Source organism: Schistocerca americana, chromosome 7 (assembly GCF_021461395.2).
Source record: "Schistocerca americana isolate TAMUIC-IGC-003095 chromosome 7, iqSchAmer2.1, whole genome shotgun sequence".
Taxonomy (NCBI): Eukaryota; Metazoa; Arthropoda; class Insecta; order Orthoptera; family Acrididae; genus Schistocerca; species Schistocerca americana.
The window spans coordinates 122316321-122329144 of NC_060125.1; the positions used below are offsets into that span (position 1 = coordinate 122316321).

General features: G+C 46.6%; 1 protein-coding gene across 1 annotated transcript in view; it reads left to right on the top strand.

Annotated features, from left to right (window-relative positions):
- The window catches only part of LOC124622405 (myrosinase 1-like), a 169058-nt gene extending 156454 nt beyond the window's left edge, over positions 1-12604 (top strand). The window contains exon 11 of the mRNA XM_047148093.1: positions 11876-12604. Coding sequence (XP_047004049.1) covers positions 11876-12011 — 136 coding nt within the window. The 3' untranslated portion in view covers positions 12012-12604. The remainder of the gene's footprint in view (positions 1-11875) is intronic.
- The last annotated feature ends 220 nt before the right edge of the window (positions 12605-12824 follow it).

Here is a 12824-nt window from a genome sequence, read left to right on the forward strand (position 1 = left end):
TGACATGCCGGGATCTAGCTGATATTCCCAAGGAAGAACTGCAACGTGAGTGGGCTCCGGAAGGTATCGTTGATGTCCAACACATCATGAAGAGGGTTGATGGCACTCTTGTCAAATCCGACTCCTTTATTCTGACCTTCAGTAGCACAACACTTCCTGAACATGTTAAAGCTGGCTTCCTTCGCCTTAGTGTGAGGCCTTATTTCCCGGCCCCAATGCGCTGTTTCAAATGCCAGCGTTTTGGGCATACCACCTTAGGCTGTAAAGGCGAAGCGACTTGTGGAAACTGTGGTCAGGCTGCTCATGAAGGAGTTGGTTGCTCGTCTCCGGCTAAATGTATTAATTGCTCTGGGAACCACCCTGTTTGGAGTAGGGACTGCCGCATATTTTTAGAGGAACGCAAGGTCCAGGAAATCAAAACAACCAAGCGTATCCCCTATGGTGAGGCCAAGAAGATTTATAAGTCGATGCAACCTCCCACATTTGCTACATCTTTTGCATCCCTGGTACAGAAGCCTACTCCAAAGGTCGATGCCTCAACGCAGACTGAGGTGGTGAGTGTTGGCACTAACACCTGTAGCTGCCAGTGCACTTGCAACGCAGCCAGTGTTCCAGAGCCAGTAGCCCCTACTCGAACGGCAGACAAAGGTACAGTGGCGGACTTGGTCCAGCCCCTCGCGCCTCCAACAGCTGAGGTTGTCCCCAAGCCCAGTGCGCCACTTACCACTCCCACATCCGCTCCCCCAAAGTCCACCAAGCCACAGAAAGCTACTGTGCAGCAGCAACAGCGGGTCAAATCCCGTGGTAAACCATCTGACCATGCGGATGTTGTTTTACGCGAGGCTTCATCTGACTCTTCCCCAGAGTTGATGGAGTACGATGTATGTGTGGGGCAATCATCTCGTCCCACGCCTGCCCCTCCACCTGCTGCGGTCTCCCCGCCCCGTCGGAGAGACAGGATGAAGGTGCTACCCCCAACATAGATGGCTCCCATACTCCAGTGGAACTTGCAAGGGTTCAGGACGCATGTGGAGGAACTTCGTCTACTTTCTCAGGGTCGACCATTGTGTCTCTGTCTCCAGGAGACGTATTTCCATCCATCATACTCCCCTGAGATATGAGGCTATACACTCCACAAAAAGGACGACCTGCGTGGAGAGAGAGCTAGAGGAGGCGTAGGTATTTTCGTCAGGACGGACTACCATTCCTCGCCTCTCTCACTTACGACGACTCTACAGGCCGTCGCTGTGTCCGTGCACGTGCGTCATCCATTGACTGTATGTTCACTTTACTTGCCCCCACATGATGCTCTTGATGAAGCGGCCCTCACCGACCTTCTTACACAGCTCCCCCAGCCATTCATTATTTGTGGTGATTTTAATGCCCACAATGTGCTTTGGGGCTCTGCAATTACCTGCCCCAGGGGTAGAGCAATTGAGAGGCTTCTCCTGTCATCCTGTGCCTACTTGCTCAATGGAGGACAGAGTACTCATTTCTGCACGGCGACTGGGTCGTTCTCTGCCATTGATCTCTCGCTTTGCTCTCCAGCTCTTGCCGCTAGTGCTCACTGGGAAGTGGTCGCTGACTTGCACGGCAGTGATCATTTCCCAATCTGGATTCACCTGCCAGATGGCGTGGGCCCCGACAGGAGACCACCACGATGGGTGCTCAGTGGAGCTGACTGGACACTTTATAGCCAGTTGGCCCAATTCGAACACTGTGCGAATGTTGAGGTGTGGGTGGATCATATTACCAAAACGGTCCTCCATGCCGCTGCGGCATCCATTCCACAGTCCACAGGTCACCGGAAAAGGCCACCTGTGCCTTGGTGGAGTGACGAATGCCGCTCTGCAATCAGGACCAGGCGTGCGGCTCTGCGGCGGTTCAAGTGTCGGCCGACTGCTGAGAATCTTGCTGCCTTTCGGGTGGCGAGGGCGAGATGTCGCCGCATTATTCGTGAGAGCAAGAAGAGGTCGTGGCAAAAGTTCCTGAACACCGTTAATCGTTCCACCAAGAGTTCCATTGTGTGGGAGACCATTAGGAGAATTTCTGGCAGAGGAGGGAGGTGCCCCATAGCTGCTGTACTGAATAACGGCACTCTCCACACAGATCCGCGGGACATTGCCCAGACTATGGCAGCCTATTTTGCGACAGTTACTGCCACAACCAGTCAGGATCCCGGTTTCCAGCGCCATAGAGCGGTTGCTGAGAGGTGTAGTCTGAACTTCCAGCCCACCTCTCATGAAGTTTACAACTGCCCTTTTTCTATGTGGGAGCTGGATTCTGCATTGTCTGGAGCTCGTGACACTTCCCCTGGTCACGACAGGATCCATTACAGTATGCTATGGCACCTCACAATGCGCAACAAAGAAATCCTCCTCGCACTTTTTAATGCCATTTGGGCGTCGGGTCACTTTCCTGACGCGTGGCGTGAGGCAGTTTTAATCCCTTTTTTAAAACCTGGGAAAGACCGCTCGAGCCCAAGTAGCTACCGTAGTATTGCCCTCACTAGTTGCATAGGGAAGACCTTGGAGCGGATGGTCAACCGCCGCCTTGTCTGGATGTTAGAATCCCGGCAACTACTTAGTCGCTTTCAGTGTGGGTTCAGGAGGTTTCGTTCCACCTTCGATAACCTTGCCCTCCTGGAGGCGGCTATCCAACAAGCTTTCCTACGCCGTCATCACCTTATAGGTGTATTTTTCGACATCGAGAAGGCCTACGATACCACTTGGCGGCGTCTCATCCTGGAGCAGCTTCACGAATGGGGTTTTCGTGGTTGTCTTCCTCTTTTTATTCAGTCTTTCCTCTCGCCACGATATTTTAGATACCGAGTTGGTGACGTCCTGTCTGATCGCTTTGAGCAGGAGAACGGTGTCCCTCAGGGTAGCGTTTTAAGTGTGACTCTGTTTGCCATCGCTATTAATAGCATTACGTCCATGGTGAAAAGTCCTGTCCAGTGTTCTTTGTTTGTGGATGATTTCTCTTTGTTCTGCTCTTCTTCAAGCCTTGCAACGACAACTCGTCAGTTGCAACTTACGATTAGGCGTTTGGATGACTGGGCGCTGAAGAGTGGATTTAAGTTTTCCACCGAGAAGTCTGTATGTGTTCTTTTTAACCGTTCTCGTTCGATTTTACCCTTTCCTGAGTTGCGCTTGAGGGACACTATTCTTTCTTTTAAAGACACGGTGAGATTTCTGGGTCTCATTTTTGACTCGAGGCTCACGTGGTTACCTCATCTTAAAGACCTGAAACGACGGTCGCTTCAGGCTTTAAGCATTTTAAAATGTCTTAGCCACAGTACATGGGGAGCTGACAGGACTTGTCTGCTCCAGTTTTACAGGGCGTTTGTGCGATCTCGGCTCGATTATGGGTGCACGGTGTATGGGTCTGCGAGGCCTTCGTACTTAAAGATTTTGGACGTTGTCCACCATGAAGGGCTGCGGTTGGCCACTGGGGCATTCCGAACTAGCCCCATACCAAGCCTCTGTGCAGAGGCTGGTGAACCGCCACTTCATATGCGACGACGGCTACTTACGGTACGCCAGGCGTATAAAACTTTGTCCACACCGTACACACCTGCATACCATACCGTTGCTAAGCCTCCTCTGGCACGGTTATTTCATAACCGGCAACGTGCGACGCAGCCCTATGGGATTCGCGCACAGGATTGCCTCGCTGCGATGTCTGTGGCTGGTCTTCGTGTTTTACGTCGCGGTTGGAGCAGATCTCCACCTTGGCTCCTCCGGCGTCCCAAATTTATTTTAGATTTGACTCGTTTTAAGAAAGATGGCACACCAGATTTTACGTTCCAATCTCTGTTTTTTAACATTTTAGACGTGCATCACGGTTTCACTGTCGTTTATACTGATGGCTCGAAACAGGAGACTTCCCTAGGCTGTTCTGTGGTGTTCCCTGATCGTGTCACCCGGATTCGCCTCCCTGCTGAATATACCGTTTTCGCAGCGGAGCTCCACGCGATCCTGAAGGCACTGGAGCAGATGCATCGTGTTCGGGGCGATCGATTTCTTCTCTGCTCCGATTCTCTTAGTGCCTTACAATCGCTGCAGAGCCTATACCCGACTGAGGAGATGGTCCAGTTGATACATGACCAACTGTACTTGCTCCAACAGCGGGGTAAAGAGGTATCCTTCTGCTGGGTGCCTGGTCATGTCAGCATATGGGGCAATGAACAGGCTGATCGGGCTGCCAAGGAGGCCTGCAGAGAGCAGGATGTGGTCCAGTGTCCTATCCCCTTGCAGTCAGTCATCGCTGCACTCCATAGGAAGTGCATGGAGTTGTGGGAGGCCGAATGGCTGGCGGTGTCGGCCAATAAACTGCGGTCGGTAAAGTCAACCACTCGGCCGTGGCGTTCCTCCTGTCGGTTGCTCAGGCGGGAAGAGGTGGCCCTCACACGTCTGCGGATTGGGCACTGTCCTGTGACGCATAGCTATTTATTACGGCGGGAGGATCCTCCGTTTTGTGCCACTTGTGGTGTGCACATCTCTGTCCGGCACATTTTAATCGACTGTATTTTATACCGTGATGCAAGGGCAGAAGCACAGGTTGTTGGGGATCTCCCTTGTATTTTAGCTGACGATGAGACGTGTGTGGCAAGGGTTTTTAAGTTTTGTGATGTGTCTGGACTCTGGCCTAAACTTTTAGGCTGGAGGTTTTAGTGTGTTGCAGAGTGGCTGACTCCTCCCTTTTTTCCTTGTGGTCAGCCAGCCACTTCCATCTGCTCCAATGTTTTAGCTCTCTCTACCATTTTCTTCCTGTATTGTCCACGTTTTACTGCTGACGCCCTGCATCATCCCACACTTCAGTGTGGGTGAGCCCATTTTTTCGATGATTGTTCCCCGTGTTCTCTGTTCCGTTTTATGTCCCTGTTCTGAGGTTTCCTTTTTTCTTGACACCCGTCTCACTATGATGCTGCACGGGCGCTGAAGACCTTGCTGTCGTGCGCCCACAAACACCTCTACTACTACTACTACTACTTAACCAGCGCAATGACTGTTAGAGCTGATCGTAGTGCTTTAAACGTTACGCAGTCGGCGCGAATTCAATAGGCAAGCTGCGGCCCTATTTAAACGTGCGCGCGCATTTCCCCTCCTCCCTACTCTGCGACCTTGAACCTGCTCGCGAGCACGTGCCTGAGCAGACGCGAGTACTCGCGCTCAAAACCGGCCAGTTGTTAAGCCCTGGTCTAGAGCCAGTGTGTGCTGCAGCTGTACCATTCCCTGTGTCCTGTGTCGTGCGGTGAGCACTGGAGCGGGGCTGTGTATTGGTTCTGTATCGACTATGGATGGCGTGGCTGCTTGCTAGGGGTACTTGTCCAGCACTGAATTCGTGAGTGACTATGATCCATGTAACCTTTGTTATAATTCAATCGTGTGGCACTACGAACTACTTCACTTCTGCTTGTGAGAGGGTCGCACCTTCTCGAACACAGTAGCTAACTATACAGAAATGGCTGATAACTATACAGGGTGCAAACAAAATTTAATTAAAAGTTGTGAATAGCTTTTCACTCCCTGCATTTTACTCCTGCTACCTTCAGAATTTCAAAGAGAGTATTCTCGTAAACATCGCCAGAAGCTTTCTCTAAGTCCACAAATGCTATAAACGTGAGTTTGCCTGGCTATGAAGACAAAACTTTTTCACAGACAGTGAGCTGCAGACCAGTGCAGATAACTGGCCGAAAGCACAGGCATCTGTTTTCCATGACGAGGATATTGGAAAGTCGATACAACACTACGACAAAACTCGAAAGTTGGAGCGGCAACTATGTAGAGAAGTAGGTGAAAGGTGTACCTAACTGTTACAAATAAAACGTTTCTGGTTTTCACTGTGGTTTCCATTTCGCGACCGATCGGAACTTACTTTCTGGACAACCCTCGTATTAAACTGATGGGTCAGTAATATTTACACTTGTCAGCACCTGCTTTCTTTGGAATTGGAGCTAGCACATTCTTCTTCAAGTCTGAGGGTATTTCCCCTGTCTTATGTGTGTTGCATACCAGATGGACGTGTTTTGTCATGGCTAGCTCTCCCAAGACTATCGGCAGGTCCGACAGAATTTCGTCTATTCCCGCACCTTGTTTCGACTTGGATATTTCAGTGCTCTGTAAATTGCTGTCTCAGTATCATTTCGCAAATTGTTCTCGCAGTATCATTTCTCCTCTCTCCCCTTCATCTACGTCATCTCTCATTTCTATGATATTGCCTGCAAATTCATCTCCTTTGTATAACTCCTCTATATACTCTTCCTATCTTTCCACGCTCCAAAACAAACAAACAAAATCGCACCACGAAGAAGTTACCCGAATGGGACTGAAATCGGTACGTGTGATGTGCATGTACGGACAAATCAATGGTCAGAATTTCAGAAAAGCTGGGTGATTTAGTCGAGAGAAACATTCACAATTTCAGCGAGTCAATAACGCGTTGCATCACCTCTGGCCCTTATGCAAACAGTTATTCAGCTTGAAATTGATTGACCGAGAGATATCGCGCTCAGTTCTATCCAGTCGGAGCTTTGGATCGTCAAAATCCCGGGCTAACTGGAGGAACCTGCCTACAATGTTCCAAATGTGCTCAACTGGGGAGATATCCAACGACACTGCTGGCCAAGGATTTGACAGGCACGAAGACAAGCAGTAGTTCACTGGCGGTGGCTCTTTTTTGCGAACCGTTCATTTTTACTCGTTCACCGCTCATTGTGCTTGGTACATGGTTCTTATGAAAAATTGAAAATTAGTAGCACAGGTGACTGAAGATGGAAGGCGCCAAGAGGGGGCACTTGCCTCCTCCTGGAGTACAGAGCTTTTATTCATAACAGAATTCTCAGACACTTGCAGTTTTAGTGATTCTGCAAAACATCTCGTTTAGCCAACTGTAGCGATATGTGGCTGATCGCAGTGAAATAATATGAGGAGGCGCACGAAAAACCGTCCCCGAGTACAAACTGGTCACCAATTACGCATGATTTGTTGACCGCTACGAGCAGAATAGGTAAACCTATAATAATTAGGCAGTGAAGAAATAACAAATAAGCTAATGCAAGCAACTTCGAAACAATAGATGACGAGTGGTGGACGACAATGAGCAGTCTAGTACTCGGGGCCTATTTTTCGTGCGCCAGCCAGTGCCGCTGAAATAGTATTGTAGGAGTTATCACATTCTCTTTACAACATGTGACGCCATACACTCGATTACGAAGCGCGGGCTTCATTCGGTTGTAAGTCTGTCTGCCTTCCATAACAATGAACATGCACTTTTACCTTGTATCAAAAAAGGCGGAAAATGTCGACTCGTGCGTGCCGTGCCGACGTCCTTTGCATTGTAATTACAAAAAATCTTGCCTTTTTACAAGTATTTCTTCTGCTGTTTATCGAAACAGTGTAGTAAGCTGATACGCCGTTTTGTCACCTGAGAAGATGTATACATACCCCGTAATTTTTATGTAATTTACGTAATCATAAAATACATTTTAATTTTCGGTCGTGGACGCTAAATAGAATACGAAAAAAAACCAAAAGTTCAGAGTTCAAAAACGATTTGAAACAGATCTAGAATGGGCGAGCGGAGCGAACGAAACGAACAAAAACAACTAGAAAGAAAGATCCCTTATCATTTAGCTACAATATAGCAGGTCAGCAACTGGAATCCGTTAATTCCATAAATTATCTCGGAGTAGGCATTAGGAGTGATTTAAAATGGAATGATCATATAAACTTGATCGTCGGTAAAGCAGATGCCAGACTGAGATTCATTGGAAGAATCCTAAGGAAATGCGATCCGAAAACAAAGGAAGTAGGTTACAGTACACTTGTTCGCCCACTGCTTGAATACTGCTCAGCAGTGTGGGATCCTCAGTTGAGGACGCGGATAGGAGGGGCGTGGGGTCAGCACACCACTCTCCCCGTCGTTATGATGGTATTCTTGACCGAAGCCATTACTATTCGGTCGAGTAGCTCCTCAATTGGCATCAGGAGGCTGAGTGCACCCCGAAAAATGGCAACAGCGCATGGCGTCTCGATGGTCATCCAGCCAAGTGCCGGCCACGCCCAACAGCGCTTAACTTCGGTGATCTCACGGGAACCGGTGAATCCACTGAGGCAAGGCCATTGCCTGTCAAACGTGAAGCAATGTGTTGTTGACTCGCTCAAATTGTGAAGCTGTTTCAGTTCAACAAATCGTCCAGTTTTTCTGAAATTGTAATCATTTGTTTGCTCTACATGTACATCACGTCTATTGATTTTCATTTCCCATTCGGATAATTTCTTCATGACGCGTCGTTTTTTTATTTATTTATTTTTTATTTTTCTAATTGCAGCAAATAGAAATTCTCTTGTAGTAATACTAATGAAGTTGGAAAACAGTTCTTGAAGGTGACGCATAGCTATTCCTTTCGTTTTGCAGGATGTTTAGCTGACAACATTGAAAGGAATATTGTGTGGCATAGTTGTAAAATTTTAGAGTAGTTTTTGCAAACGCAATAGATCGTATCAGAAGCGAGTAACAGTATGTATGTTACCTATATTCTGTGAAAAATAGCGCTGTCTTGTACTGACTAAGTAATTTCTTGTATTGATGAAGTACGTAGTAAAATACATTTTAATGTGTGAATGTAAAAGTTCGAACCATTGTGTAAAGGAAGCGTTAGCTATTTTTATAAATTTCGATTTAAACCAGTGGGGATACGTTGATACGTGTCATCAAGCTAAATTTTCTATTTTGGGATTTAGGGTTCGTGTTGTTTGTAGTAGGCCTATCTGTAAAGACTTCTTGGATTCTTGCTACACTCAGAATTCCTTGTGGTTGTGAATTTACCATTAGTTCTAGTTTTAGTCTCTGGCTTAGCGACTAGTCACATATATTTTGTGCATTCCATACATGACCAGTAGAACGGCTGTTTCTCTTTGTAGTTCGCCGGCCGGAGTGGCCGAGCGGTTCTAGGCGCTACAGTCTGGAACCGCGCGACCGCTACGGTCGCAGGTTCGAATCCTGCCTCGGGCATGGATGTGTGTGATGTCTTTAGGTTAGTTAGATTTAAGTAGCTCTTAAGTTCTAGGGGACTTATGACCTCAGCAGTTGAGTCCCATAGTGCTCACAGCCATTTGAACAATCTCTTTGTATTTCGTGACTTTTTAGTTTCTATCTTTGCAAACAATAGTTCATTGTCTCTTAAATGCACTTATCCATCGGATCATCAGTTCCTCAAGTTTTTCCTCGGTATGTTGCATCCCTTTTACGCACTAACTGCTTTGTGTTTATACCAAATTTTCTGAAGAGTGCAATCTTAATAGCATGTTTCAGTGTCTTAGCTTTAACGCTACGTAACTTTTTTTTACGTAACATTTTATCCGATGACAGGCACCGTAAAATTTTTTCATCTTTTTCTAGCAATTTTCCTGGGTCACCACACATAAACGTTTCATTCTATGTCTCGTGTGATATTTCCATAATGAGTCTTCATCCATTTTTGTCGACCACTAGGATCTATCATTACTTTAGATTCGTTGAAGAAAACCTCGTGGTTGAACTGTTTAATTGCTGTGTTGATAATCACTGAAGGCCCGGTGATTAACATGAACTTGTTGCAGCTGGCAGCCTAGTAACAGTCACCTCGTTCTACTTGTATATTACCTGCAAATGAGGATCTGTAAAACAAGCGTATTTTCCTTGCTAAACGGTTGTTTTAAGTAAAACATTTAATATTTTACTTGTATTAAATGGTTGTTTTAAGTAAAACATTACATATTATAAGGGGCGATCAAAATGTTTTCCGTCTGAGGGCGTTAATGTAGTGTTCATGTAGCTGCGATGTCGCTTATGCGACTGCGGTGGCAGTAGAAGAGGACCGACATGTGCACAACGGATTAGTATGGCTTTCGTGTCTTCCTGACGTGTGTGCGGTAAATGCGGAAACATGAACTATGGCGACCTTATTACGAGATTAGTCCAAAAATGGACAGCGTGCTGTTATTCTTTCCGTGGCCATTGAAGGGCAAACACCGATAGACATCCATCGGAGAAGAAGAATGCATCTGGGGCAGCATGGCCATTTAAAACCACCATTCTCGAGTGGTGTGCCAAGTTCTGAGCTCGTCGCGATTCGACACAAGACACCGGTCGATCTGAGAGACGTCCAGAAGTGGGGCCAACTAACGTGGGACACACTCCAGTATTCACCTTATACAGGGTGTGTAAATAAGGCTTCAAGGCTGGTCTCAGAACACAAAATTCATTGATTAATTTCGTGCACCAGACTACAATTCTTCAAAATAGATGCCTTGAGAATCCACACGCCACCTCCAACGAGATTTCCACTGGTGGTAAGCTCCCTAAAAATCCTTAACCGGAATGCTGTTCAAAACCCTCGTCGAAACCCTTTGGACTACTGCAACACTGTCAAACCGCTTCCCGTTCAGGTCTCTCTTCATCCAGGGGAACAAACGAAGACACTGGGGACAAGGTCAGGGGTATACGGTGGCTGCGGCAGCGTTGCCTTATTAAACACGGTCAAAACTTCAGTGACAGCGAAGCAGGTGTGACCAGTCGCAATGTCATGGTGGAGCACCCAGTCCTCTTTCTTCTCCGGGCAGACTTAGCGGACTCGATCCCTCAAACAGTGGACCACTCCAGTATAATACTGACCATTCTCTGGCAGGCACAAATTCTTTGTGTATCATTCCCTTTGCGTCAAAGAAAGCAATGAGCATGCTTTTCACACGTGATTTGCTCATGCGGTCTTTCTTCAGCTTTAGTGATGCGGAGGTGTTCCACTCCAAGCTTTGCCTCTTCGACTTTGGATCGTTTTCGAAGAGCCAGGTCTCAACACCAGTGACCACTTTGTCCAAAAAATCAGGTTCGGTTTGTAAATATTCAAGCATGTCCTGTGAGAGAGCCAGACTCCGCTCCTTCTGTTCATCCGAGAGGACTTTAGGGACAAGTTTCGTGCACACTTTTCTCATAATTAGATCTTCTGTCACTAGCTGAAACACAGTTTGGTGATTCAAACCCACTTCATCTGCACTCATTCTGAGGCAGAGACGTCGGTCACTGTTTAAAACTTGACGCACTTTGGCCAGATTTTCGTCGGTTCTGCTCGCTGAAGCCTTCCAGAGCGTCCATCGTCCTCCAAGTCTTCGCGGCCAACTTTGAACCTTTTGTGCCACATGAAAACCATGGCACGTGACATGGCGTATTCTATATAGGCCTCTTGAATCATTTCGAACGTTTCCGTACCGGTCTTGTTCAGTTTCACACCAAATTTGATCGAACACCTCTGCTCCAAGAGGCACTGAATTTTGGACGTTCCGATTTCTCGACGACGTTTCGAAACAGACACTCCCTGCACTCGCGATCTTTTCACTTCAGCGTTTCGCCGGCGAATGCTAGTGTTTGGCTTCCTTAGCCAACACCACCCAGCACCTGGCGCACGTGGTGAGACCGGTCTACGAGCATCGCTACTCACGAAAAAATCTGTCTTGAAACTCTATTTACACAGTAGTCGTGGCCTCTCCTTATGCGATTGCCACGGTCCATTAAAAAAGGCCTTGAAAGGTCGACGATTACAGTCGGAGGTGCATGTGCAGCAGGCGGCTCCGAACTTTCACGGAGCAGTACACAATGTTTTACTTAACGGGTATGTTTAGCCTGCGGCGCCGATAGGAAGATTACCTCAATGCTCACGACGATTCTGCCTGCTGGGTATACCGATTCTGGACACGCGGCCTTCGAACGCAAAAATATTTGGTCGCCCTTTACAAATACAAATCAATGTACGTTTGTCTAATGCTACTAATAACGTAGCATCTGTCTATAGTAAACACTATGAAACGTAATTTTTCTTTTTCTTTTGTTTACACAGTGTGAAGTTCGGGCTGTACGAAGTGGACTTCGACGACCCAGACCTGCCAAGGACACCAAAGGCATCCGCTGGCGTAATGGGCGACATTTTCAGGACCAAACAGCTACCTACCGACTTCTTGCAATCTTTTGTGTAAATCTCTGTGAAATTGTAATAGTTCCACGTGCTGTTGTAGTACGCCAGAACCCCATTATGATCTTCGCTTTTGTTGTTTCTGCCACCCGTGTAAAAACGTCAGAGTTGAAGTGTGACTTAATAGGTTATCATACTGTACTCGTAGGTTTCATTTTATTCGTTGATTGCTTCCTATACTCCTGCAATAACATATTTCCGTAAAAAAGACTCTTACTACCGTTTCATTAGCCGGCTGTCAACGTAATGAGAATGGTGGACTCTTCCTGAATCTCAGATTCTTAATATGCGATACTGAACACATAGAGTGTACTAAATTAGTACCGAACACTAGCTTGGTAACGATAACAGCACTTAGTACAGAATAAAATATTTTCCTGGGAGTTACCAGCATGTCCTTAAATACTGAGTCAGTTCAGATGTCTCAATAACAATTGAAACAACTCTCATGACGGGTGAGATACGAATGATAATGAGTTCACACATTACTTCATGCTTGTTAACTGAAAGTATCAACTCAGTTGACGATAGTAAGTTTGCCGTTGTAGATAAAACCACGCGTTGTACACTTATATTAAAGCAAAATAAAATATTTGTTTCAGCATAAAGCTTTGTAGTTTGGCAAATTAAGTGAACTGAACATCAAGTTTTTGGTTCTGAAAAAAGAATCCGGCAGAGCGAAACGAGCAAAATTTATGAAGATTCATCAAAAGTTAACTGTCGACTCAAAAGCAAGAAGGTTATCAAGAAATGTAGATCTCAAACAACACATTAAAGTGTTAATTTGTACGGAGTCTGTTAAAAAGAGAGAACTGTA